Below are 24,484 nucleotides of genomic sequence, written 5' to 3' on the forward strand. Positions count from 1 at the left end.
TGTTTCCATCAGCTGCTGGATGAAGCCTCTCAGGAGACAATTATGCCAAGCTCCTGTTTGGAAGCATGGCAGAGTGTCACTAATAGTGTGAGGGGTTGGCTCTCTTCTATGGGGTGAGTCTCAAGTTGGGCCAGTGATTGATTGTCCATCCATCAGTCTCTGTTGCATCTTTATCACTGTGTACCACATAGGCAGGATAAATTTTGAGTTGAAGATTTTTTGGGTGGGTTGGTGTCCCCCTTTTTCCACTGGAAGTCTTGCCTGGCTACAGAAGGTAGCTACTTCAGTCCCCATATCTTCTGCTGCTAGTATCCTCAGCATGAGTCAGCCCTATAGACTCCTGGGAGCCTCCCTTGCCCTAGGTGTCAATCATTTGCAATTTGTATTGATCCCATATTCTAAGATAGGAATGTATCACTGTTTGACCATTCATTCACTCAAGGTTTTCCAGACTATGTCTAGTTCTTAGATATTACAAATAATGTTCCTATGAAGACCAAAGTGTAGTAGGCTGATGTGATATCTCAGTGCTTAAGAGCCCTAGTTGCTCTTCCCCGAGGATCTAGGTTTGATTCCCAGTACCCACATAGTAGCTCACAACCATCTATAACTCCAATGCCACAGAATCTGATACCCTCTTCTGGCCTCTGCAGACATGGTTTTGGGATTACCCTGACTGTGGTAATGAGGAATGAAGAAATGAGAAACATGTTCACAAAAGATGAATCCCTTACTGTGTGCTGTGATAGAGATGCATCTGTAACCTGGAAACCCACCCTGTTTATTATATAGAGTTGAATGGGTAGGCATGATTATGATACACAGCTGAACAAGGAGGCAGGCTAGCTAATCTTGGTAGGAGGTCTCTGTAGGGGACCAGTCTCAGGATGCAGCTATCCACGGGGAGGATTCTGTCTTTGATTACATTCTGCAAGTGCTGTCAACCTCCATACTTGGACCACGAGAAGGCCGTGCCATTCTCATGGGTCTGAGGCATTAGGGTTCTTGTCACGGCCATGCCTATGTTAACAATACAGTTTCACTCAGGATATCATTCACCCACCACACACAGTAAAATACAGGCCTACATGCAGGCAAAACACTTGCACACACAAAATGCAAACAAATTCATGTATATTTGCCTTTGTGTGGGCAGATAATTTTGTATTTCTCATATTGACAGCATCGAAAATAATAATCATATTAATAGTAATTTATCTTTACTGGAATAGTAATTTTGCTTTACTGAATATTACAAAATATTCCTGCAATGTGAGCTAGCAATATTTGTGTATTCATGGCAAGACTTATAATTGGTTCCCAGTTTACAGATAAGTACATTGAAGTTCAGAGACATGGACTTATTTGACTAGGGTTACAACACTATACTGACTTGTATTATTTATTTTTCAAAACTGAGGCACATGAGAAGAGATTATTTTCCTCAAAATGTCAGAGCTTTGTAGAGAACAAACCAGAAAATATGTCACCTAGTCCTTGGAAATTCTGTAGTAAGTAAAACAACAGTCATATACATCAGAGAGAAGATGGTCACAGGTGAGGGCTCTTGTTCTGTGACTTTTTATTTTGATGGTCTGATAGAAATCATTCCCTGCCTTACTTGACTCTATAGAGGTGGAAATCATCTAGCCATTTATTCAGAGCTGTAGATAGTCAAGCTTATTATTTTGATAGAGAGTAAATTCTGGTTTGGTGTCACCTTAGGTAAACAGTGTAACACCAACAAATAAGTAATGGTAAAGGGTAAAGCTTTGATACAGTGTTGTGACAACTTCTCAAAGACACAAAATAATTAAGCTATTTTCCTTCCGTGTGTGTATTTAGAGTAGAAGGCAAGGTATTCAGGAGACTCTCTGTCCACCAGCAGATGATAGCCAAAAGAGGAAAACCACACAAATATCCATAAGCAGATGAAGAAAAAATATATTAAAAACAAGTATATGACTGCTCATCAGCAATATTTTGGAGGAAAAATTTGAACAAGATACAATGTGAATCCTGAGAACCTAAGAAAACAGTAATAAGAAGACAAATATTGCATGATTCCAGCAATAGGAAAAACATAGAAAGGTTACATTTATATTGAAAGGAAGATGATTGCCAAGATCTGGGGCCAAAGAGAATGTAGAGTTATTTAATGTGCACAAAGTTTTAATTTTGGAAGATGAAAGGATGCTGATGAGTATACAATTATATGATTTTTCTTAATGCTACTTAACTATACACCAGAAATTGCTTGAGATAGTAATTTTATGTCATATACATTATGACAATTAAAAATTAAATAAGAGGAGTATGGATGTAGATAAGTAGTTGAATGTATGCTTAGCATATATAGGTGCTTGGTTCAGTCTCCAGCACACACATACAAACACACACACACACACACACATGCACACACACACATTCGCATGCATACTATCAAAACTCATAGAACAAAAAGAAAGAAAATAAGATGTGAAAATTTGAGCATAGTGTTTAACCTTATTCTTCTACTTATTGACTGTTTTTGTGAAAGTAGTTAACTATTCTGGGCCTCTTTCCTCTGATGAGAATGACAATAGTGTCTACCTCCTAGGACTTGTGTAAATATTAAATATGATAATAAATATATTATACTGCACTATCTACCATATGATCTGCATTAACTATAAGTTGTTACTATTATTAATCTTATTTGCAGATGGCATCACTAGTAAACAATTCAGTGTCTCTACATAAGAGACTTGTATGTGGCCATATTTGTGCTTTGTTCATACTCCCTCAAATGGAACAACATGTGGCTCTTATATTTGGTCAGTCATTTCCTTCTCTGACATGATAGCTTCTTGGATTGCAATTAAAATAACAGAAACTTATAGGAAACAGGTAACTAGAAAAGAATGGTAACAACCTACAACCAACACCTACTTTACCTCAATTAATTTAATCTTATGTTTGTGCCATCCTGAATACCCTGGTAAAGATATAGATCTCTTAAAATATTTGTATTAATTCTTTAAGAATTGCACGCAGTACATTTTGATGATACTCAACTAAAATCCCTCTGTTTAACTCTTTCCAGATCTACCTCCAAACTCCATACACCTTCAGTTTCATGCCCCCTCCTTTGAGATATATTAACCTTTTCATTGACTCTAGTTTGTGTAGCCCATATACTTCTGGGTAGAGGACCATCTATTGAATCATGGCAGCTCCTACTAGGAGCCATACCCTTAAAGAAAACTGAGTTTTGCTCTCCCTAAAGCTGTCAGTTCTCTCTAGCTCCTCAGTTAAAGGTGGGCGTCTATGAATCCCTTGCCATCCCTGCTAGAATATTTTGACTAGCTTGATCTTGTACAGGTCTTGAGCAGACAAACCACAGCTGCAGTGAGTTCATAAATGTCCTGGTACTGTCATATCCAGATGGTACTGCTATGATCTGGTCCTCCCTGACCTCTGGCTCTTACAGCCTTTCTACCATCTCTTCTATAAAGATCCCTGAACCTTGGCAGGGGGTGTTGATATACATATCTCAATTGTAACTAAGCACCCACTGATACTTATCCTCAGCACTTTGACCAATTATGAGTGAGAATAAATAGTTTTACATTTTAAGCATTAGTTATTTTACATGACACCTCGCTAGGATGGTGTACACACTGCATTTTATTTTTCCCTTGAGATGCAAACATTCTTGAGATTCTTTATATTAATTTTTGTAAAATGGAAAAATAAGTCTGTATAAAAATTAAATTCTGTTAAATTAGAAAAGATGTGATCTTGCTCTATGAAAATAAAAATAACTACATATTCACTTATTTAGCATGTGTTTGTCAAATGCCTCCTTATATAAGCCTTACCAGGTTTGGACTTCACTCTTTTAGAGAAAGATTAGTAAGACCAAAGAGATTTATATTATCATGTGGATGGTATTATGCAATATTAAGTGTATCCATTTGTTATGTAAATTCACAGGAAAGACATTGCATTGATGTGGCAAGAGTAAAAGAAGCAAGTTTTTGTTTTCAAATGTTTAAGTTTAGTGTTTGGTATAAGATAGAGATTTGATACACATTTGATGGATATTGAGTTAGAAAATATTTAATATAAAAAGTGACATTTAGGCAAGCGTTTAAAGAACAAATGAGAATTGGGTGCATGAATATTGTGATGAACATTCTAAAGAAAAAGAAAGGCAGGAGAAAGATCATGTTGGTGAAGAGAGTAAGGAAGCAAAAAATGTGGGCTTTAATAATGATTATGCAAGGGAATGAATCACAGAGTTTAACCTCAAAAGTTAAATTGGGGCCAATTTTCTGAGGTTCTTACATGGAATTCTAAGTATTCTTGCTTTTTATATATGCAGTGGGAAGTTCTTCAAGGCTTTTGGAGCAGTGCAGTTAGTTGATTAATGATTAAGCTTTAATGAAGAGTAATTAAACAGAATGTGTCCAAACTTAATTAAGAATAGAAGGTAAGAGTAGATGAAGGTTGAACAGTTAGAAAAATAATGTGTGCTTCCAGACAGGCAATAATGAGGTCCAAAGTGAATTATAACAATGGGAATATAAAATATATACAAAGAACTAATATGTACAAAGAACTCAAGAAGGTAGACCCCAGAGAACCAAATAACCCTATTAAAAAGTGGGGTACAGAGCTAAACAAAGAATTTTCACATGAAGAACTTCAGATGGCTGAGAAATACCTTAAGAAATGTTCAACATCATTAGTCATTAGGGAAATGCAAATCCAAACAACCCTGAGATTTTACCTCACACCAGTCAGAATGGCTAAGATTAAAAACTCAGGAGACAGCAGGTATTGGCAAGGATGTGGAGAAAGAGGAACACTCCTCCACTACTGGTGGGACTGCAAGATAGTACAACCACTCTGGAAATCAGTCTGGCGGTTCCTCAGAAATCTGGGCTTGACACTTCTGGAGGACCCTGCTATACCACTCCTGGGCATATACCCAGAGGACTCCCCAGCGTGCAATAAGGACACATGCTCCACTATGTTCATAACAGCCCTATTTGTAATAGCCAGAAGCTGGAAAGAACCCAGGTGTCCCTCAATGGAGGAATGGATATAAAAAAAATGTGGTATATTTACACAATGGAATACTACTCAGCAATTAGAAACAATGAATTCATGAAATTCTTAGACAAATGGATGGAACTGGAGAACATCATACTAAGTGAGGCAAGTCTCAAAAGATCAATCATGGTATGCACACTGATAAGTGGATATTAGCCTAGAAACTTGGAATACCCAAGACATAATCCACATATCAAAGGATGTCCAAGAGGAACGGAGGAGTGGCCCCTGGTTCTGGAAAGACTCAGTGCAGCAGTATAGGGGAATACCAGGACAGGGAAGTGGGAAGGGGTATATGGGGGAATAGGGGGAGGGACGAGGGCTTATGGGACTTTCGGGGAGTGGGGAGCCAGAAAAGGGAAAATCATTTGAAATGTAAATAAAAAATAAAAAACAAAAAAGACAATGAGAATGAAGACTAGTTTTGAATTCTAGACATCTTTATTATTTGGACATAGAAGGAAAGGATGAGGAACAAAAGGCAAATATCACATGCTCTTCTCATATGAGAAATCTATATTTCAAAAAATATGAACATAGACAGGAGACTATTTGGGAAGAAAGAGAGGGCTGGAAGAAGAAGAAGAGGAAGACAATAAAGTATTGATGTGAATATGAACAGTTACATGGCATGCATTGTGAAAATGTCAAAATGAAACCTATTATCTTATGTAATTGATATATGCTAATACAAATCTTAATGTTAATTATATGCTTAATGATATATGAGTAGTTTAATAGAAAAGGTAGGATGTTATTTTAAGAGAGAAGCAGATTTCCTTTGAAAGCTGTCAGGTTTCCTATTGGACAATTTAAATTTGAAAGGCTGATAAGTCAAGTAGCATAATTGGTTTTAAAAGCCATGTGCTTAAGACAAGGTTTCTGTTGATTTAATGAATTGAATTGGACCCTTAAGTTCAATGAGATTCACTTCAGAGACAGTCACTTAATAGAAAGAGTATACTTCACAGTGTGCATTCTGTATACATTTGGGTGTCAAATGGGATCTGAGTTGTTGAACTGGAACTGAATACTCTATATACAGACTCAATTGATCAAAAGGTTTGGCATCTTTTAAAGATCCTGGGTGGAAAATAAACCACAAACCTGTTGTATTCTCTATGTTTTAAACTTCTGACTATGTATTGAGTGTAAAATCCAGTGACATATCCTATAGTCTCATGTTCTTTACTGCTCATCTTTGTTTATGTGAGTGTATGTGGTATACAGTTGTGAACATGTTCCCATATACATGTACACGGTGTTCCAAGGCCTCTCACTCATTGTCCAGCTGTGGGTCTCTGTATTTATTCCCATCTACCTCAGGAGGTATCTCCTCTGATGATGGCTGAGCAAGATACTGATCAATAAGTGTAGCAGAATGTGATTAGGAGTCATTAGATCACTACATCCCTATAGCAGAATGGTAGCATTTTGTTTTTGTTCAAGTCTGTGGATGATTCAGTCCCATGTTACTGCCACTCAAGCAGTATCAGGAATTGATTTCATTTCATAGAGTAGACATTAAATCCAAGCAGGTTTGGTTAATTACTCCTATGAGCTTTGTGCTACTATTGCACCAGCACATCTTGCAAGCAGGTCACCATTATATAGGGAATGGTTTGTGGCTGGATTAGTTTACCTATCTCCTTTGGTAGTTTATAGAGTACTTTCTAGTAACACACACATACACACACATGCACGTATTAGTAGGGATAATGGTTCTGGGTAGACATCCGCATGACTACTCTATGTTCTATGAGTTCAGGTGTTATCTTCAGCCATAGGGCCTTACCATCAGTTTGTGGAGAGCACTCAACATCCTTGCCAATAGCCTGTGTTGTTTGGGGGCTTCCATGGGACTCGTTTAGACAATGACTTGGTTAGATGTAATCCATTTCTGGAACTGGAGGTTTCATTAGGTAACAAGAGCTGTCCAACTGGAGCTCATCTTTCCCATTATTTCGCAAGTCCTTTTAGATACCCTTTATATATGGATATATTTTAGGAAGCTACTACTATAGTAGGTTTTCATACAACTCCTCAAATTACTCTTAGTTAGATGTGCCCCTCCAAATGTTGTTTCCTTTATTCCCTCACCCTTCCTATCCCTGTTTGATACTATTCTCTACTATTCTCTCTCTCTCTCTCTCTCTCTCTCTCTCTCTCTCTCTCTCTCTCTCTCTCTCTCTCTCTCTTCTCTCTCTCTCAGACACACACACACACACACACACACACAGAGAGAGAGAGAGAGAGAGAGAGAGAGAGAGAGAGAGAGAGAGTCCATCAATGTCTATCAATGTCTATGTATTCTATTTCCCCTTCCTAGGGAGATCCTTCCCCCTAGTCCCAGTCCCTTATCTTCTCTCTTCCTAGCCCCTGTTTTTACAGATTGTACCTTGCTTATCAATGACCTAACAGCTACATTATACATGCACATATAAGCAAAATCATACCTCAGTTGTTTTTCTGCATCTGAGTTACCTCACTCAGGATGATTTTCTTTCTAGTATTATCCATTTACTGGTGAATTTCACATTTTTATTTTTTAAATAGCTCAGTAATTTTCTATTGTGTATTAACATACTGGTGAGTGTGTGTGTGTGTGTGTGTGTGTGTGTGTGTGTGTGTGTGTTTGTGTGCACAAAAGAGTGAGTATGTGTGAAGACCACAATACAATTTCAGGTGTGTTCCTCAGGAGCATAGATGACTCTTTGAGGTGTGTGTTTGGGACATAGACACTGCAGATTAGGCTAGGCCAGCTAGCTACTGAGCTGAAGAGGTCCACAACCTCTTCCTCTCTATTGCTGGGATTACAAGTGTATGCTGTCATGCCCAGCATTTGATGTGGTTACTGGGGGTCAAAATTAAGTCCCTGGGCTTATATGGCAAACACTGTACTAACTGAATGGTCTCCCCAACTCCACAATTTGATGTGTTATTGATAAACAAGCATGAAATAGAATAAAACTTTCTGTAGCATAATATCAAAGCAAATGACAATTATCCATCAGCAATTTTTCTCTGTATCAAATAATCCCTGAAAAGTTAGTGTTGCAGTGGAATTCTATTAGGCTTCAAAGAAAATAATACTATGAAATTTGGAGGACAGTGAAAATAGAAAATGTTATGTTGAGTGAAGTGACCCAGGTGCAGAAAGACAAAACTGCAAGTTCTTTCTCATTTGTGGATCCTAGCTTCTAATTATTAAATGTGTGTGTTTATGGGGAGTAATTGTGAGCTTAGCTCAAGAAACTTGAAAGGGGCACATAGGATACAAAAGGGGTATTAAGGAAGGAAGCTGAAGAGAGAAATGGAACACATATGATATGAAAATGAAAGGAAGCAGTACTGAAGTTGGGGGGCACAGTGAAAATAGGGGAACCAACCAAAGTGAAGTATGCATGAAATGCCAGAGGGAACCTCATTACTTTGTAAGCTAGTTTTATACAATTAAATTTTAATTCAAAAGGAATAAATATCTATGTATAAATAAGAAAGTCAACATCAAATGAACATATATTGCAGTCTTTTAAGGCGCTAGGCATACATCTATAACAGGGCAGTCACATTTTCTTTCAAATAGTTATGTAAAAATTCTACAGTACTTTACTCAATAGTTCATTTATGCTGGCTCATGTCCAATACATGATCACACCATATTTCTATACTGTATATATTAACAATATTAAAAAGTTTCCATATTGATGTTCCAAAACAGATGTAAATCCTTCAGTGTAATATTTTTGTTAATAGGATGCCTCAAGAGTTCTGATCTCAAGAGATGAAAATTCACTTTAGGAACACCTTGGGGAGCAAAACCAGTGCTATAAAACAGGAAAAAACAATTATGCAAAGAGAAAGCAAAATTAAAAATACTCACAGTAACACTATTCACCAGAAATACAATATAAACATGTGTAATTGAAATATTTTAGTATCCACATTTTAAAATTAGAAAAAAACGCTAAAATCAATTTAATGATATGTTTTATAGAAGCCAGATGAAATTCCAGCTAGAAGGAGAGGAAATACACACAAAGCCCCATCCCTAGCAGAGAAGCTAATTGATAGCTGCTGGGAGAGGGAACATTCCTTTTTTTCAATAAGTGACACTGGTTGTATCAACCACACTCCAAGGCAGGTTTCATACACAGTAGTGGCAACACCAATTAGAATCCATGGCAGAGTGTCTGTAGCTTCTTTTTAATGAGCTATAAAGAACATGAAGTTGGATAGGTAGAGAACAAGGAAAGGAACTGGGAGGAATTGGGGGAGGGAAAGGAATACGATCAAAATATATCATATGTCTTCGCTCCCTCCTCTGTGAAAATGTTTACATTACTTGTAAACAGGAAAAATTTTGGGTTGAAAGTTCTGTGGATGGGTTTGCCACAGACCATCCCAACTGGGTATGGGGGTCCCTGGGATGAGGGTTCTCAAAGTCCAGGTAGGTAAGGATTCAGTGGTGACAAACAGAAACAAACACAGAGGCAGTTTGAATTTGAGTGTATTTTGCAGGTCTCAAGCAGGGCATTTTATACATTAAATGAAACATGACACATCTCTTACAAACCATATCCAGCGAAACAATTGTGAATACCAACAAGAATCACTTGGCACAGTAAAATACAAAAATCATCTAATTACAAACCTGAACTACATGTTCAGTGAATCACAGACAGAACAGGTAACATCATCATCAGAAATATAACAATTCTAAAAGAATATATTCAATAGGGCGATCATCCAAGGCTAGTGGCATATTTCCAGGAACAGGTTAATAAATCTTTATGGTCAGTGCTCTTAACTGCTGAGCTAACTTTCCAGCCCCTATGATTAATTATTGCTTAACATTTAATACCTGATTTTTTTTATAAATCTTTAAAGCATAAATTTAAATTATTTCAATTCTTTCTAATTAAGGCTTTCTTTACCATATACCAAAATCCACTTCCGATGACACACATGCAGCCATATGAAAGTTTATTGTTGGAAAAGTTTTTATCATAATAATTTTGTAAACGATTTGAAAAGTAAAGAGTTGGTTTCCCCGGAGATAAGGTCATGTTAGTGACCCGTCTCAAGAAATGGTTTTGTACCCATTATTCTTGATTAAGATCATGGTCTAGGCTACCAGAAACCTGTAGGTAGAAAAGGAGTGAAAGAGAACAAAAAAGAAAAATAGCCATGAGAACTATGGCTCAATTGTTTTCTCTGGCCGAGAGTTCCGCAACCAGATCCAGGAGACCTCCTTCTTTTGAAGTCTAATGCCTCAGTCTGTGGAACTTGTCACACAGATTCTACTGGGTTCGGTGTGGCATGGGTTGGTGTCCCTGTTGCTCCACTGGGGTTCTTGCCTGGCTATAGGAGGTAGCCTCTTCAGGTTCCATATCCCCAAAGCTGTGAGTCACAGCAAAGGGTACCCCCCCCTTATTCCAGGTCTTTGCCTCTTCCTGGAGATGCCCCCACCTCCTCACCTCTGTCAATTGCAGACATCTCTCCTATTCTTCCTCACACCTGATACTGAACCCCTCCATTTCCATTCCCAACTCCTCTCACACCCAGATCCCTCCCTCCATCTGCTTCTGATGACTATTTTATTCCCCCCTTTAAGTGAGATATTTAAGCTTCCTCACTTGTCCCTTCCTTCTTGTTTAGCTTCTTTGAGTTTGTGGAGTGTAGCATTGGCATCCTGTATTTTATGGCTAATGACTATTTATAAGTGAGTATATACCATGCATGTCCTTTTGGGACTGGGTTACCACACTCAGGATGATATTCTCAAGTTCCATTCATTTGTCTAAAAAAAATCATGATTTTTAATGGCTGAATAGTATTCCATTGTGCAGATGTACCACATGTTCTTTATCCTTTCTTCAGTTGAGGGACATCTGGGTAGTTTCCAGTTTTTGACTATTACAAGTAAAGCTGTTATGAACATAGTTGAGCAAATAATTTTGTGAATGGTAGAACACCTTTTGGGTATATGCCCAAGAGTGATTTAGCTGGTTCTTTAGGTAAAACTATTCCCAGTTTTCTCAGAAACTGCCAAATTAATTTTTACAGTGGTTGTACAAGTTTGCACTCTCACCAGCAATGGAGGAGTGTTCCCCTTGCTCCACATCCTCAGCTGCATGTGATATCTCTTGAGTTTTTTTTTATCTTAGCCATTCTGATGGGTATAAGATGGAACCTCAGAATTGTTTTGATTTGCAATTCCCTAATAACTAAAGACTTTGAACATTTCTTTAAGTGCTTCTTGGCCATTAGAGATTCCGTTGTTGAGAATTCTCTGCTTGATTCTGTACCCCATATTTTAATTTGGCTATTTGGGTTATTGGTGTCTAACTTTTTGAATTCTTTGTAAATTTTGGATATTAGCCCTCTGTCAGACATAAGGTTTGTGAAGATCCTTTCCCAATCAGCAGACTGCTGATTTGTCTTATTGACAGTGTCCTTTGCCGTACAGAAACTTTGAAGTTTCATGAAGTCCCATTTATTAATTGTTGATCTTAGAGCCTGAACCATTGGTGTTCTGTTTAGGAAGTGGTTTCATGTACCTATGTGTTGAAGCAATTTCATACTTTCTCTTCTACGATATTTAGTGTATCCTACTTTATGTTGAGGTCCTTGATCCACTTGAGTTTTGTACAGGGTGATAAATATGGAGCTATTTTCAATCTTCTATGTGTAGATATCCAGTTAGTTCAACACCATTTGTTGAAGATGCTTACATTTTTGCATTGTATGGTTTTGACTTCTTTATCAAAGATCAAATGTCCATAGGTGTGTGGATTTGTTTCTGGGTGTTTGATGAGATTCCATTGATCAGTGTGTCTGTCTCTGTACCCATACCATGCAATTTTTAATCACAATTGCTCTGTAGTATAGCTTGAGGTCAGGGATGGTGATTCCTCCTGAAGTTCTTTTATTGTTCAGAGTTGTTTAGCTGTCCTGTTTTTTTTTTTTTCATGTGAAGATGAGAATTGTTCTTCTAAGGTCTATAAAAAGTGGGGTTGGAATTTTAATGGGTATGTAGCAAGTATGCAAATTGGTCTTCATGTGGATCACGAACAACTGGAGCAGGGGCTAGCCCAAAAGCTGTTGCCTGTCTGAGGGATATGTTCTCCCAACTAGGCTGTCTTGTCTGACCTCAGTGGGAAAGGAAGTGCCTAGCCCTGAAGAAACATGATGTGCCAGGTGAGAGGATAATCAGGAGGACCCCACCCACTCAGAGAAGGAGAGCAGGATGTCTGAAGGATTGTGGAAAGGTTACTGAGAAGGTGTCTTTTTAAAAGAAAAAGTGAATGAAACAGGGATATTGTGGGCTCAGTTAGACTTGGCACAATACGTTCTGATTGATTAGAGATGACAGAAATTTCCTCTGACCTTCCTACTTAATGTGTAAAAGCAAGAGCGAAACACGTTCTTGATAAGAGGCGTGCTTTCTATAAAATGAGACTCTATCTATAGTGGACTGTATTTCCAATGTGGTTAGCAAACGGGAGAATTCCAACCATGTTCCTCATTACAGTGTAGAAGCAAAATAATTAACCTAAAATTTAGCAAGAATGTATGCTGACCATGATAAAAGTAAGAGTTACTAGGAACAGAAAATGTAACTGTCTATGAGAGCAAGGTGGGAGGGGAAGAGTCCCAAGGGGAGTGGGAGAGAGAGATGCTCAAAATAAGTAATATACTTATCTCAAAGTGTCCTTATGAGAGCAAAGGCTATGTGTAATGAACATTTGTCCATTAAAAGTATCTACTACAAAAAAACCCTAAATATTAAACATATTAACAGGGCTTAACTCACTAATATGTTTTCTGTGCAAGCATGGGAACTTGAATTCTGTTCCCTAATACCCATGTAAACTTCAGGAGCAGTGTGCACATGTCGATTATTATTATAGTAGTGCTGAGAGGTGGAGGCACTTAGACCCTGGGGTCTGTCTAGCTGGCAAGACAGTTAAAAGATTCTGTCTCAAAGAATAAGAGAGAGAACGTGTTGTGTGACACCATTCCTGAGAAAATAAATGTTTCCTTACCCCAAATAGGGAAGAAATGAGCGAACAAAGTAGGGCTAAACCAAAGTTTACCTTTTGAACTAATGAGTTTTATTTGGATGACTTACAGGAACATGGGTGAAGGGTTTCTTCCATGGGTAGAAATGATTCAAAGAGAGTTGCATCACCGAAGCCCTCCCTGCCACTGGTGGCAGCTCACCAAAGCTGGAAAGCTGGACCACACTGTACAGCCCGCAGGCAGCTTGACTGATGTAGAGCATCCTTTCCTTGTGACTCAGTTATCTGAGCCTGTACAGGCAGCTTGGCTGGTTTTGTTGCTTTTAGATACTTTGAATGATCTCTGCTACCTCCAGTGTCTCTCAGCAGTCCTTACTGTTTATATACCCTCAAGGAAGAGCCTAGTGTTTCTGCTTAGTTTCAGGTATTTCCTAAATCCTTTATTTCCTGAGCTTAAGGAGTTTTCCAGCAAGAATGAATGTGTCACTTCCCATTAGAACTTCCTGTGCCTTAACAAAACTTTGCTGTCATTTGTCACATCAATGTAAAATTGTTAATGCATTAGTAAAAAATTTACATTTTTATCAAGTTTTCAGAATCTGAAATGTACTATACTATTACAACACAAATCAATTCAGATTAGCTGCAGTTTTGTGTGTGTGTGTTATTCTGTATCCATGTGTCTAATAAATTGTCTGTACCAAACCTATACCAAGTGAGCCTGTGTCAGAATCGCCTATAAGACTTTTTACAATACACTTCCAAGTGCCTGATTTTCTGGTTGGTAGATCTGGGTGGACCCTGAGAATGTGCATTTTAAACAAGCCACTGGATACTGCTGCTGCTGGAGAGCTAGTAACTGCACTTTGAGAACCATGACCTTAATCCATTCAAAATTCACAAACTTGCAACCATTTCCCCACCGTGTTGACATAAAATAAATGGATGCTAGGTACTCTGGTGATACATATTATTGGTTGTTATTACCATATATTGAAAATCACCAGTATGCCCTTTATTGGTTATATTGATCAATTTCTCATATGAGAACGTGTTCCTTGGACCTTAGTGTCTATTAATGAGTGATGCTTTCTAGGAGGCTTAACAAGGAAGAAGCATTTGTTAGCGCCTTTGCTCTTAGTATTTGCAGAGCTATATCTAGCCTCATGCTCATGCTCATTGTGCTGTGAGAAAGTAGGCCTCTAAACCATGACAAACTATCATTCAGGAAATTATTAATCTATCCAATACATACTCAAAGTACAAATGCCAGTTAATCTGATTTTTAATGTAGTGATTGATTTAAAAAATAAAAATCAAAGATAACAATATGGTCCATTTTATCATGAAATTAATTCGTCTCTGAATGTGCTTTGGTCTTGGCTACTAAATGTAGATCATTGTGCTCATTTGTGAAAAGATATGTGTTTTGCTATTTCTACACATTTTAGTATTCCATCACTATTTTCTTGTTTCTGAAGAAAAAGAACAAAAAGTTAATACCTTGTCTTTAAACATTTGTTCTACTAAGAATACCAAAACAGCTTCGGAACCTCCTTTGGCTCCTCCTGTATCTGAAGAAGAGGATGAAGAAGAGGAAGAAGAAGAAGATGACAACGAGCCCCCACCTGTCATTGCACCAAGACCAGAACATACAAAATCAGTAAGTCAGACAGATAAATATGGCATGTTTTCTCTCCTTTATGGGTTTCTGATTTTATACATATATTGTAATATATAATACATGAATATATAAATATATAATCATAGATGAACACATAATATATTCTGAAAGTAAAAGTGAAACTATCTATAGCAGTGGTTGCTACTCCACAGGTGTCACATATTAGATATCCTGCTTATCTGATATTTACATTATGAATCATAACAGTAACCAAAGTGAAGCTATGAAGTAGCAACAAAACTAATTTTATGGTTGGGGGTCAACACAACATGAACTATATTAAAGGGTTGTGGCATTAGGAAGGTCGAGAACCACTGCTCTAGGGAAACAAACTAGAATAATGGGAGGGGGAAGAATTGCAAAGGGGAAGAGCAGATGTGGAAGGATGGAAGAACATGTGTTCTATATAACAGTATACTTGCATGAAAACTCCCTTGTGTAACATGCTACCATGGACATTGCATATGTACAATGAGTTTTTAACAATCATTTTGAACATACAGATAGACATATACGTGAATGAATGAATGAATGAATAAATAAATAAATAAATAAATAAACCTATCAGGTTAGCAAATGAACAGAATGTGTCAGTATTGGATATACCTTCCAAACCTAAAGTATACACTTACTTATTTTGAATAGATCTCAACATTCATCTATTTAGCATTGTTAGTAGCATCATTCTGAACCAAGAAAAAAATCAGTGGGTGTTTATAAATGACTCAAAAGATGCCTTTTAGAACAGATTTTCCAGCATATGACTTTAATCCTATTATTTAAGAGACTGAGAGGATAGGGTCCAAAGTCCCAGGCCCAACTGTGTTACATAGTAAGACTATGGCTCGAAACAAGGCTAAAGAAATAAAACAAAATGGCATTTTGTTGTTAGGAGATGTCTAAGTTGTTAAAGTGCTTGTTGCACCTACATGAGGACACGAGTTTCATTTTCAGTTCTAGCAGTGTGTGCTTAAAACCCCAGTGTTAGCCGGGCGGTGGTGGCTCATGCCTGTAATCCCAGCATTCTGGGAGGCAGAGGCAGGTGGATTACTGAGTTCGAGGCCAGCCTGATCTACGGAGTGAGTTCCAGGACAGTCAGGGCTATACAGAGAAACCCTGTCTCGGAAAAAAAAAAAAAAAAGCCATCTCCACGTTAATGAGATCATGTCTCTGAAAATGAGGAAGATAGCAATTGAGTAACATCAACTACTATGTACACACATGTACATGCATGAATGTGAGTGCACATACAAACATACACACATATATACACAAGAAAGTCCCATTTAGAATTTAATTTAATTTTAGAATAATGTCGAGCAACTAATACCTGTTGAGCATCTCTTGTGTACAGAACATAGAAGTAGAGTATAGAACATGAGCCTGGAAGCTGTAGAAATGGCTCAGCACTTGTGAGTACTCACGGAACTCCTGGAGAACCCTAGTTCCCAGCAGCTGTGCTGGCAGCTCATAACCACCTCTAACTCCAGCTCTAGGGGACCCTATGCACTCTTTTGGCCCCACTGGAACCTGTACACATGTGGCAGACACATAGTCACATGCACACACACACACACACACACACACACACACACACATGCTTTAAAATAAAAATAAATCATTTTATTTTATTATGAGCCTAAAATCAATATAAAATTATTATTTTTTGTTTCATAAATAAGTGCCACATTTATATGATTTCTATCTTGCTCCATGAACTCCTCCCATGACCCCCCAACTCTGTCTCTCAAATTCATGACCTCTTCTATAATTACTGTTGTTTTATATGTGTATACTGCACAAACAAAGAAATAACACTAAATGAGTCTGGTTTTAAAGTCATGATTTAAAGGTACAAGATTATCACATTCAGTGACTTGCTAATGATAAGGAAAAGAACCTACATGTAACTTCATGTTTGTAAAACTACCGAGGTGGAAATAAGGAAAGCAATCCAGGAGAACCAGATAGGAAGAATTACTAAGAGAGGAGCAGCAAGATCAGAATTAGCATATGAGATGTTCCTTAATGTTCTCTAACAGTGAAGTGACAGTCCCTTACTGCCATACTCTTCCTTAACCTATTGTATTAATTGGGAATTGTGGTGGGTATGTTTGTCTTTCAGATCTATACTCGTTCTGTGGTTGAATCAATTGCTTCACCAGCTGCACCAAATAAAGAAGCCACCCCACCTTCTGCTGAGAATGCCAATTCCAGTACTTTGTACAGGAATACAGATCGGCAAAGAAAAAAATCCAAGATGACAGATGAGGAGATCCTAGAGAAGCTAAGTGAGTAGCTTTCCATCAGAAAGTAACCCTCACAGTGACTAGGAAGAGACTTTATCCTTCAGATGTTTCAATCTTCTTGTCAGACTCTAGGATCCCTGAAGTCAGGAAGTAATTTTTTGGGACTTTCTGCCTATTCCTGAGAGAGGCTACTTTCTCCCTCATAGTCCTACTCTGACAGAAACTAAGCATTTTCACTTAGAATGGTCAAAATGGTCAATGAAGATGTAAAGGACAAAATATATTAAGGTAGTAAGTTTTAAGGTGACAATACTAAAAAGAATCAAAGTACCCTGATTACAGTATGTCATGACTTTACCAGAAGGTTCCCATTTATAGACATTGGTTAAAAAAAAAAAAATCAACCTTAAAGTCCAATAGCGTACAATAGAAAACTTGTAGCCACAAATAAAACAGATTCCTCTTATGTCCGGGGCAGGGAGGCAGGAGCAGCAATTGCTTCCCAGGTGTCACTGGTGCACACATGCTTCTGCCCTTTCCAATTAGACAAAATTCTCAAGATTTAAGATTCAGAAATAGGTTCTCCCCTGGAAACTGTCAAGGTTCTATGAATTGTATTTATTAAATTCATACCGAATGGCTAGATATTAGTAATCAGTGCTAAGTTTAACTCTTACAAGTGCCTTATTCCTTTTTGTAGTTTGTAGGATAAGATTTAGTAGCATAATACACGAAGACAGTAAAGGGGCTGTCACTTTTTACATTTTTATTTTCAGCTAACAGAGCTGAGCAAAGGAAAAGAGAAAATTCATTTGCTGGCCACAGGGAGGCACTGTAGTCATGGCGATGGAGCCATTTTGCCACCAAGGAGTTAGCTGAAGACAGTTTTTAGTTTCCCAACTGATATTAGGACTACTGTCATCTAGATGATGGAGGCTAGGGATTCTGGTAGGAACCAGGATAGTACACCCCCCTCCCTTCCCTTTCACAACAAAATTGTGATTTGGACTTTGTGTCTATTGCATTTAAAATACTTCATATGTTTGGGCAGCCAAGGTTGAAGTTCAGCTGTCAGCACTCAGAACTGGAATTGCTACAATTTAGCAAACTTTGCTATCCTCGATTAAATATGCTTCTAGCGTTAGTGCCTATTATTTGCTCTAATGGCAGCCATAATAATTCTTACTTGAGGAGCACTTTGTGAGTGGCCACTTTCCATATATTATTTTCTCTACAGTCACTTATGTTAGATTTTAATGTTTACATTTTACAGGACACTGAATATAAATTTTAAAAAGCTTAAGTGACCAGGCTACCAGAATAATGAGTGATAAAGCCAGATTTTGACCTCACACCTGTATGCCTTTAAAGCTTGCACTGTTGCCCATTAGCCACTTTGGTTTTGCATAACTCAACTACTCGTGTATCAAACAGAAGGGAGAGATAAAAGAATCACCAGGAAAAGGAAGTTCAGTGATTCAGATATCACTGCATTTATTCCTTTGTTTTGTACATATGACATGAACTGTGAGAGAGATTACATTAGACTTTGAAAATCTGACAGTAGTGCATTAGTCAACATGACTGTTCTCTTGGTGTCTCTTTCGAACCTCAGGACATTCATTGCCATGAACACTGATTTATACATTTCATAAGAAAGCTGAGAAGTAGGCACTGCATTTCTGAGCCACAGTTTTTCCTTATAGACTGTGACAGTGCTATGGCTGGGGCCTTTCTGGCTTATTTGTTTTGTTCTGCAACAAACGGGAGAAGGTGCTGAACTGTTTTAATAAGAACTAAGTTTTAATGAGAATAATTGTAAGGGAAAAAAGAATTAAGTGACTGTTTTTTCTCTGTTGGATTTTATACTTTATCAGAGTCCAGAGCCCATTGCTTTCCCTCTAGCAATCAGGCCACTTCTGTCTGCCAGCTTTCCTTTATGCTTATGAATCCTGCCAAGGAAAACCTACAGAGAAATGGAAAAAGCTTTCTTTGGAAATACATCTCAAGTTCAGACCTCCCAGCCCCACAATGCTCTCCCATCTCTATGCCCCCTCAATATGTTTGCACACTGGCTACCGGAAAGAAGTCATTAACCTTGCCTGGTCTTGGTCTCTTACCTATGAAATGGGTATAAGAATCAAAAGTGCATTTTAAAACTTTCTCTGTAGAATGTATCATAAAAGGATAGATACTGGAGACAGAAAGACCTAGATTCAAAGCAATGACCTACCAATTTATTTCTGTTTCAGCCTGTTATTTAATTTTGCTTGTCTTCTATTTCTTCATCCACAACAGTTTTGATAATAATAATAATAATAATAATAATAATAATAACATCACCTTCATAACATTATGACAATGAAAAACCCAGCAAATATATCTGGCTCACAGTGGGGGCACTCAACAAATGCTCATTGTTTCATTAGGAGTATCAATCCTTATGTGAGTGTCCAATAGGGTGAGATTTGAAATGATAATGAGGGCCGAGTCATATCGCTAACTCTGTATCCCTTTGGAAGTCTCTTACCCTCTCTGAACTTCCAATAATAATAATAGTCCCAATACAATGAGAGACTTTTTGAAGATGAAATTACAGAATGGGAGTGATCTTCCAGTAGGATAGGATGCTTATAACCAAGGACAATCTCATAAGTGTGGTACCTACACAGAAATCATTGACGTCGTTGGAATCAAAGGTGCAAATTAATCTTGAGGAAGTAGTAGAGGAGCCTGTGCTAAGAGACAAAGGAATGGGGCTGGGGGAAAAGGAGGCAGAGAAGTACAGGGATGCCCTGCCACCTACATGAGAATGAAGCCTATGAGGATGGGAAAGAAATGGCAGCTTCTACTTAATCATCCTCGTCTTCAACCTCAAGAATGTGATTGCTAGGAACTGTGCAAGCCAAACCACAGGCAGAGCTGCTACTGGGCAATTCATCTTCCATTCAGATACTGATGGTAGCGGCCAGACCAAGGAATCATTAATAGCTGAACTGCACAGATAGATCATCTTTCAGTTTTACACAGACAGATAGCTTGGGTCTGGCTTGTTCATTGTGGTCTGTCTGGATCTGTTGGAAAATAAAGGAAATGCCTACATTTTGAAAGGCATGGGCAGTCAGCACAACTGTGAAGTGCAGAAAATTCTGTTTAACCTCCTTCCTCTAAGCCCCACAGCTACTTTCTCCTCTTTGTTTTTCCCTTCCCTAGCATTCTAAGTTCTGAATTCTTTTTCCTGATTCACCATCAGAGATAATCAAAATTAATTTTGAGAATTATTAAGCTCTTCCTCAATAATAATGATGACAGTAATAATAATAATAAGAGTAATAACAATAACAATAATATTACCTAGATTGGTGGTGGTGGTGGCACATACCTTTAATCCTTGCACTAGGGAGGCAGAGGCAGGTGGATTGCCTCAGGAAATCAAGGTCAGACTGGTCTAACGGAGTGAAAATCAGGCTACTTAAAGAAATCCTAAGCAAAACAAACAAACAAACAAAATAAAACAAAATGACCTCCTTTATGCTCAAGGGATAAACTCTTAGTGACAGGAATCAGCTTAGCTTAATAAGGCAGAAAATATATTGTTGTATTTTTTTTCTTTTGGAACCACAATATGAATCCCATCTTTATATACTAGAATTTAGTGATTTCTTAAAACTGTATACCTAAACATGAGTCATTTGTTTCTTAATTGTTTGGAAATGGTTCTGCTATTTCTATCACATTTTTCTTCACTGAATTTTATTGGTTGATATACTTTTTTTTTTTTTGCTTTACTGTGTCCCCATACGTTCCCTTTTCTTTGTTGTAATTAATAAAAGCAAATTATAATGGACCTAAGGAGAGAGGTTATTTTAAAATCTTCTTACCAGAATTGTAAAGGAAAGTCTCTTGAATATTTGCCTGCCCACAGTAGGTGGCAGCACAGACTATCTGGTAAAGGATAGAGGGTGTGGGGACGGCCATTTTAATTGGAGTTAAAGTAAAGCAGTTAAATTCTGAAACACAATCTCATCAAAATGGTTGTCTCCTAGTAATCCTTATGAAAAGATCCATTTCCAGATTTTTTTAACGCCACATACCATGGAAATAATGGCTGAATAATTTACTACCATAAAGCCTCATTAACTGGGCCCTGCCAATTGAAATTGGTTGTATTTCAGAAAGTGGTTTGAGCTAGAGCTTCGTTGCTTTTTGATCAGTCTATGGAAAAGAGTTTGGTCAGCAACTTCATAGCAAGCTTTCTCTGAAAAGTAGAAGCCATTTAATAACACTCTGGTTTCAAGTGACTTTAAAAATCATCATTTCATCAAAAGAAGAAAAAACGATCCAGGCACTTACCCATTAATAACTGACTTGAAGAAAGATGGATTTAGTGATGTGGAAATCCATTAGACAATTTGAAAAATAGAATAGCAACTCACATATCACTAGGTTGGTGGCATTCTAGAGACATAACTCAAATAAAATAAAATAAAATAAATTCTTCAACCTTTCGTGAACCATGGACAATTTTTTTTTTTTGCAAAATGAAATGCCTAATTTTACTTGTGTTTAATTCCACACGCAATTACTTGATATATTTTATTGCTTGTGTTGTATAAGGACACAAAGGATATACTAGTGAATAAGACTAGGGTCCTGTCATTAAAATTGCATAAAAGGTGATGCCAAAGTAATATAAGACACGTTAAGGACCATGGAATACAGTGCTAGAGAAAGAGAAAAGGGAAGTTATTAACTTTATTCAAAGGGATCATGGAGACTTCCTAGAAATGAAATCTAAGATAGCCTTTAAAGCAGAGAGCTTGCTATTGGGGAAAACATGAGACATAAGTTCTAGGACCAAGAAGCAATGTGTGAAAAGACTTTAAGGTACATTGCTAGATACTGTAACGAATGAAGAATCAAAGTTAAAATACTTCATCAGTTTAAGGAAAATGGTCACTCTTTCAGAGGTCCAGAGCTAGATTCTTCATAATGGGTGGTTTATAATGCCTGGAACTCCAGCTCCACAAAATCCAATCTCCTTCTTAGGTACCCGCCCTCCTTGCACATGTGACATTCTCTCTCTCTCTGTCTCTGTCTCTGTCTCTGTCTCTCTCTCTCTCACACATGCACACACACACACTTGCTCTCCCTCTCTTTCTTGCTCTCTCTCTCTCTCTCCACACACACACACACACATACCACCCACTCCTCCACACTCTCTCTGCCTCACACACTCACTCACACAAAAAAAGTAAAAATAAGAATACTCTTAAAAGAATTACTCTTAAAGCCGTTACTAAACAGGGACTGCTCAGTAATTACACTTAATATTCTTTGGTCAGAGCATAAGATTACAAGTGTTAAAAATGCAATTTTAACATATGGTGATCCTTGAACTGGGTGCCAAGGACTTTGACCTTTAATTATAAGTATCAGGAACGTCTGGTATCAAAATCAGAGACTCATCTGGCCAGGTCTGTACTTAAAGTATCCTGAGAGACATGCAGAGCCTAGGTGGACATGGCAACACTAAACCCAACTAAAATGAGCATTCATTTCCATAGAAAAGTGAAAGAAGAGAGAAAGGGGAAAATGATAAAGCAAAACCAGTAGGAAATAGGCAAACAATAAAGAAAAATAATAAATCAAAAAGCCCAGTAGGTCTGAGGTGTGGCTCAGTTGGTAGAGTGCTAACCTGGCATTTATGAAGCTGTGGCTTCTATCCCCAACACCACATTCATAGGATCTAGTGGTACAGACTTGTCATCCCAGCATCCAGGAGATGGACATCAGAGGGTCAGAAGTTCAGTGGTAATGTCGGTCAACCAAACACTCCCATACAAGCCCTAGCAATAATACATCTCAAACCTAATGTATAATCCATTATTGAAAAATTTAGCTGATTTTTTTCTTGAATATATACTGTCAATTATTAGGTTTTAATTAGGCTTTCCACTAGGCCTGGGCATGAATAGTCATCTACTTTAGTGTGAGGTCTATCTGTAATACATGGTACTCTATTTGAATACATGCTCTCTTATATTTGATTCAATTAGTTGTTCAGTATAACCACTGCACTGGGCACCAAAATGAAAGGGATGAAAACACAGATTTCCTGACTTCAAATCAAAATATGTCTATTTTGTGAAGAGTAATCACAGAAGACTTCGGACAGGCTGGCGCTCTGAGGTTACATTTAGGTAATAATTAGGAAGTCATACCTTAGATAGGAAAGGGAATAAAAAAGCATGTGTGTATAGCTACTCGATTGTGAGAGCATTCCTAAGAGCGAAAGCAGAAGGGAAGGAGACAGGAGAAGAACAATTGCTTAGCCTGGTTAGAAAAAGCCAGATGCGGCTGGATGATAAATGTCTTTCAGTGCTCAGCTAAGGAATCTGGGCTTCACCCTGTAGCAAGGAGGAATTTTGCAGGATTATTTAGGAAGCGACAAGAGTGAGGTGTAATAGAGCGAAGTTCTCCTACCTTCCTCCAGCCCTGCAGTCTCCTCAGGTTACCTTGCAGGAACCACTCTGTAATCTCCTTTAGGTTTCTTAGGAACCCATGGAAGATAATTGCTTCAGAATTCCACCTAAGTCTTGCAGACAACTATCATAATAACCATGAAATATGCCTCTCTCTTAGAGAAGCAGACATTTGTTTCTGAGCAGCCCTACTCTTCTCTATGAACCTTCATTCATTAGCTTGTATTAAAATAGCCTTTGAAACTTCAAGCATTAGCCTGTATTAAGATAGCCTCATTATACCCCGACTCTTGCTTTCAAACAACAACAAAAGTAACTGGCAATATGTGAAGTATTTCTTTGTGGAATTTTTAATTGTTGTTATTTGTTGTAGGTGCATGTGTTATGTCTGTGTGTGTGTTCACACAAGTATCAATACACATGTCTATACAGGCACACATGTGTACAGGTGTTGGTGAAGGTTCTAGGTTGAACAGGGAGTTTTATTTGCTCACTTTTACCTCATTCATCAAGGCATAATCTCTAAGCTAAACTCAGAGCTCCTTAATACAGGTATTCTAGCTATCCCCTTCCTTCAGGGTCCCATCTCTGCTTCTAAGCAAAGGAAGTAGAGGTGTGCCGCGATGTCCAACTGATATTTTATATGTGTTCATGGAGGAAATGATTCTGGTCCTTATGCTTTCAAGTGCCATAAATACTAAACCATCTTCTTAGCCATATATATATATATATATATGTATATATATATATATATATATACATATATATATATATATATAAAATGATGTTTATAAAATCTGAAATAAATTTTTAAAAACATTCAGGGGTGAGAGCAATGACTTACTCTCTAAAATGGTTGCTGTTCCTGAGTTCAGATCTTCAGCACACACCTAATAATAAAGGTGTGCTTGTGCATGCACATAACACTAGTGCTGG

The 24,484-nt window shown here is 37.7% G+C and overlaps 1 protein-coding gene across 4 annotated transcripts in view; it reads left to right on the forward strand.

The window, feature by feature from the left end:
* Pak3 (p21 (RAC1) activated kinase 3) overlaps positions 1–24,484 on the forward strand; it is an 84,348-nt gene that overhangs the window by 24,300 nt on the left and 35,564 nt on the right. For all 4 annotated transcript variants that reach the window (XM_052170824.1, XM_052170825.1, XM_052170826.1 and 1 more), the window contains 2 exons: positions 14,662–14,793; positions 16,940–17,105. In XM_052170824.1, the coding sequence (XP_052026784.1) occupies positions 14,662–14,793; positions 16,940–17,105 (298 nt within the window). The remainder of the gene's footprint in view (positions 1–14,661; positions 14,794–16,939; positions 17,106–24,484) is intronic.

Source organism: Apodemus sylvaticus, chromosome X (genome assembly GCF_947179515.1).
Source record: "Apodemus sylvaticus chromosome X, mApoSyl1.1, whole genome shotgun sequence".
NCBI lineage: Eukaryota > Metazoa > Chordata > Mammalia > Rodentia > Muridae > Apodemus > Apodemus sylvaticus.